Raw genomic sequence first — 3,880 nt, forward strand, 5'->3', positions numbered from 1 at the left:
AATTTAGCTTCAATGTCATTCTATTAGTTAAGCCTTATAATATTTTATTTCTAAAGAAGGAAGAAAACTGTTATTTTTTTGAATGATACCGTAGTATACTCTCAATTAATTTTATATATTTGATTTATAAAAATAATGTTACAGTTTTATAAATAAACATAAAAAAAATAAAACGTTTTCTATATGCTTTTAATCACATATTAATAATGTAATCAATGATAATTTATTTCCTCATATATAAATCAATTTAGATTAATAATATATTAATTGGGTCTCACTATGGACTAGAAAGCTCCATATCTTCTTTTGTCACTGAATTTATAGGAATGATAATTAAAGCGTGTGTAAAATAGAATATTGATTAAAATCAACAACATATTTGAATTTGTTTTACATTTATTTGTTCTATATATATCCTCATTAATCATATAACTATCTGTTTATTTGTTGTAATTCTTAGATTTTTTTAATTAGTTAAATAGTTTTTTGTATAGGCTTATCATAATTTATATTATTTACTTTTTTTTTTATATTGGAGACAATCTTAGAGCTAGGTTAATACATTTTGTACTATTTTTTGGCCATATAGTACAAACTCGTACGATAATTTATTATTGTACCAACTAAACTAACCTTAGGACTTTAACCCTTTAAGATTCCTAAATCGTTACAAGGAATCTTCATATAAATTTATTAACTATGGTAATTGACATTCTACTTATTTATCAATTAGAGAAATGGAAATTCCCGAACATCGCAAGTGGATGGTTAATAGGATGGGTCCTGATCAAAGAAGAGTAACAGATGAGTATATGGCTGGGGTTTTCGAGGTCGCGCAATTTGCTTGGGCACAAGAAAAATTCAAAAAAGAAGGAAAGTTGAGATGCCCGTGTAAAATATGTAAGTGTAAGAAACATCAGTTAGTTGGCGATGTCATGGGACACCTTTGTATGAAGGGATTTATGGATGGTTACTATTATTGGACTAACCATGGTGAAAAAAGGCCTCCAATTCCGCCAGTGGTTTCAAACAACTATTACAAATGTAGTGGGGTTCGGGAAGACTTCAATGACTTTGAGCAAATGGTAATGGATGTAGCTGGACCGTCTCTTGGTACATATATTGAGCAACAAACAGATGACTGTGGAGACCAAATTAGGGAAGATCCTAACCCAGAAGCCAAAATATTTTTTGATATGTTGAAAGCTGCGCAAGCTCCCTTGTATAATGGTTGTGAAAATTATTCTGAACTTTCTGCTGCAATACAAGCTTTAAGTATCAAGTCAGACTTCAATATCTCTGAGACTTGCTTTAATCAATGGATGGATTTTATGGGAAAGGCGTTGCCAAATGACAATCGAATGCCTGAAAACTTCTATCGTGCAAAGAAATCAGTGGAAAAGCTTGGATTGGGTTGCATAAAGATTCATTGTTGCCCTAATGGATGTATGATATATTACTTTCCTGATGATAAAAATCTTCGTAGTTGTAAAATTTGTGGTGAAGATCGTTACAAAAGCGTCATTAGAAATGGTAAGGCTAGAGAAGTTCCTTTAAAAAAGATGTGGTATTTCCCTCTTATCCCAAGGCTTCAAAGACTTTATTCGTCAATGCAAACTGCAAGCCAAATGAGGTGGCATCGTGAGAATATAAGAGATCCAGGCTATTTATCGCATCCATCTGATGGAGAGGCATGGAAGCATTTTGATGAAAGATATCCCGAATTTTCAATGGACCCTCGAAATGTGAGGCTAGGATTGTGTGCTGATGGATTTGCACCATTTGATCAAACAGGTAGGACATATTCATGTTGGCCAATAATTCTTACTCCTTACAATCTTCCACCTTGGATGTGCATGAGAAGAGAGTTCTTATTCTTAACCATTATAATTCCTGGCCCTTCCAATCCAAAAGGGAAGATTGATGTGTACATGCAGCCACTTATAGATGACCTTAAACTTTTATGGAATTCTGGTGTGATGACTTATGATGTCTCACTACAGCAGAATTTTATCATGAAGGCTTGTTTATTATGGACAATTATTGACTTCCCTGCATATGGGATGTTGTCTGGCTGGATGACAATGGGAAAACTAGCTTGTCCAATATGCATGGAGAATACAAAAGCATTCACCCTTCAACATAGTCGAAAAACTACATTTTTTGACTGTCATCGACAATTCTTGCCCTTTGATCATTGCTACAGAAGGAATAAGAATTCTTTTAGAAAGAGGAAAGATGAGACAACGTTGCCCCCACAAAGGTTGACAAATGAAGAAATATGGGAAAAAGTCAAGCATTTACCAAGCATAATTGGACCTCCATATGATAATTTGTCGGGGTATGGAGTTTTTCACAACTGGACCAAAAAATCCATCTTTTGGGAGTTACCGTATTGGAAAACAAATCTTCTCCCACATAATCTAGATGTCATGCATATTGAGAGAAATGTGTTTCTCAATATATTGTATACAATAATGGACACCAAGGGCAAAACGAAGGACACTTTTAATGCTAGACTTCACTTGGCAGATATTTGTAGAAGGAAAGATTTAGAGCTACAAGATGGTGGAGGGGGAAAGCTAAAAAAGCCGAAAGCAAATTACACATTAACAAAACAACAAAGATTATTTGTGTGTGAGTGGATAAAAAAACTGAAGTTACCAGATGGGTATGCCTCTACCTTGTCTAGATGTGTTGATATGCGAGAAGCAAAGTTATTTGGAATGAAAAGTCATGATTGCCATGTGTTCTTGCAACACTTTCTCCCAATTGCATTCAAAGCTCTACCAAAACCTATTTGGAACACACTTACAGAGTTTAGTCAATTCTTTCGAGAGCTTACTTCACCTTTACTAAAAGAGGATAATATACGTGTAATGGAGCAAAATATTCCAATCATTTTGTGTAAGCTTGAACAAATATTTCCCCCTAGTTTCTTTGACTCTATGGAGCATCTTCCAATTCATTTGCCGTTTGAAGCTAGGGTTGGCGGTCCTGTGCAATACCGGTGGATGTATCCTTTTGAAAGGTTGGGTCATCTATCAAATTTTTAAATTAATTACCATGCAATACATATTGTATTAATCTCTTCAAATACTTTTATTAGGTTTATTCGTACCTTAAAAGACAAAGTCACCAACACAGCTGCTGTTGAGGGCTCTATTTGTGAAGCATACTTAGTGGAGGAGACCTCTACATTTGCATCATACTATTATCCACCTGATGTTCCATGTAGGAGGACAAGAGTTCCACGAAATGATGATGGAGGTGAAGGTTGTTTTGCTGCACAACCCCTATCTATATTTAATTATCCCGGACGTCCTTCTAGAAAATGCACCTCGTGTTTCTTAGAAGAAAGAGAAATGAAAGCTGCACAATTATATGTTCTTCTTAACTGTCCAGAAGTTGAGCCATTTTTGTCATAAACACTTATATACGTTATTCTTTCAGTTGCTGATTTCTTTGAAAAACAATAAAGTTGCTTAACATGTGAATTTATTGTAGCCTGTATACAAATTTGCTACAAGAACTTGGTGTAAGCGACTCAGAAGTTGACAAAGAAATTTCTAAATCACTTCCTCATTGGTTTAAAGAATATGTATGGTGAACTTGATCTTCCTAATTTCATAATATTATCCACTTTTCTTATTAGGTGAAATTAATTTGACTATTTTCAAAATAGGTATCAAAAAACCATGTTGAAGATAACTTTTTGAGGAGTTTGGCGTGGGGGCCCAAGAAAAAAGTCAATAAATGGTCAATATATTATGTAAATGGATATAAGTTTAATACAAAAGACCATAATTGCTCTATGAGTACAACAAATTGTGGTGTATCTGTTCAAGGAGGTGACAACGAGACAATAAATAGTGATTAT

General features: G+C 34.1%; 1 protein-coding gene across 1 annotated transcript; it reads left to right on the forward strand.

Annotated features, from left to right (window-relative positions):
- The first annotated feature begins 737 nt into the window (after nucleotides 1-737).
- On the forward strand, nucleotides 738-3,428 carry LOC101505019 (uncharacterized). Its single transcript, XM_027331416.1, has 2 exons — nucleotides 738-3,031; nucleotides 3,110-3,428. Exons 1-2 carry the CDS (start codon nucleotides 738-740, stop codon nucleotides 3,426-3,428), a joined length of 2,613 nt encoding a protein of 870 aa, XP_027187217.1.
- Nucleotides 3,429-3,880: the final 452 nt, after the last annotated feature.

This window comes from Cicer arietinum, unplaced genomic scaffold, assembly GCF_000331145.2.
Source record: "Cicer arietinum cultivar CDC Frontier isolate Library 1 unplaced genomic scaffold, Cicar.CDCFrontier_v2.0 Ca_scaffold_2955_v2.0, whole genome shotgun sequence".
Classification (NCBI taxonomy): domain Eukaryota; kingdom Viridiplantae; phylum Streptophyta; class Magnoliopsida; order Fabales; family Fabaceae; genus Cicer; species Cicer arietinum.

Bases quoted from the DNA above. Each gene is read 5' to 3' on its own strand.
- LOC101505019 (XM_027331416.1), top strand. From the start codon at position 738: ATGGAAATTCCCGAACATCGCAAGTGGATGGTTAATAGGATGGGTCCT. The intron at 3,032-3,109 runs GTTGGGTCATCT...TACTTTTATTAG, and splicing joins TGGATGTATCCTTTTGAAAG to GTTTATTCGTACCTTAAAAG.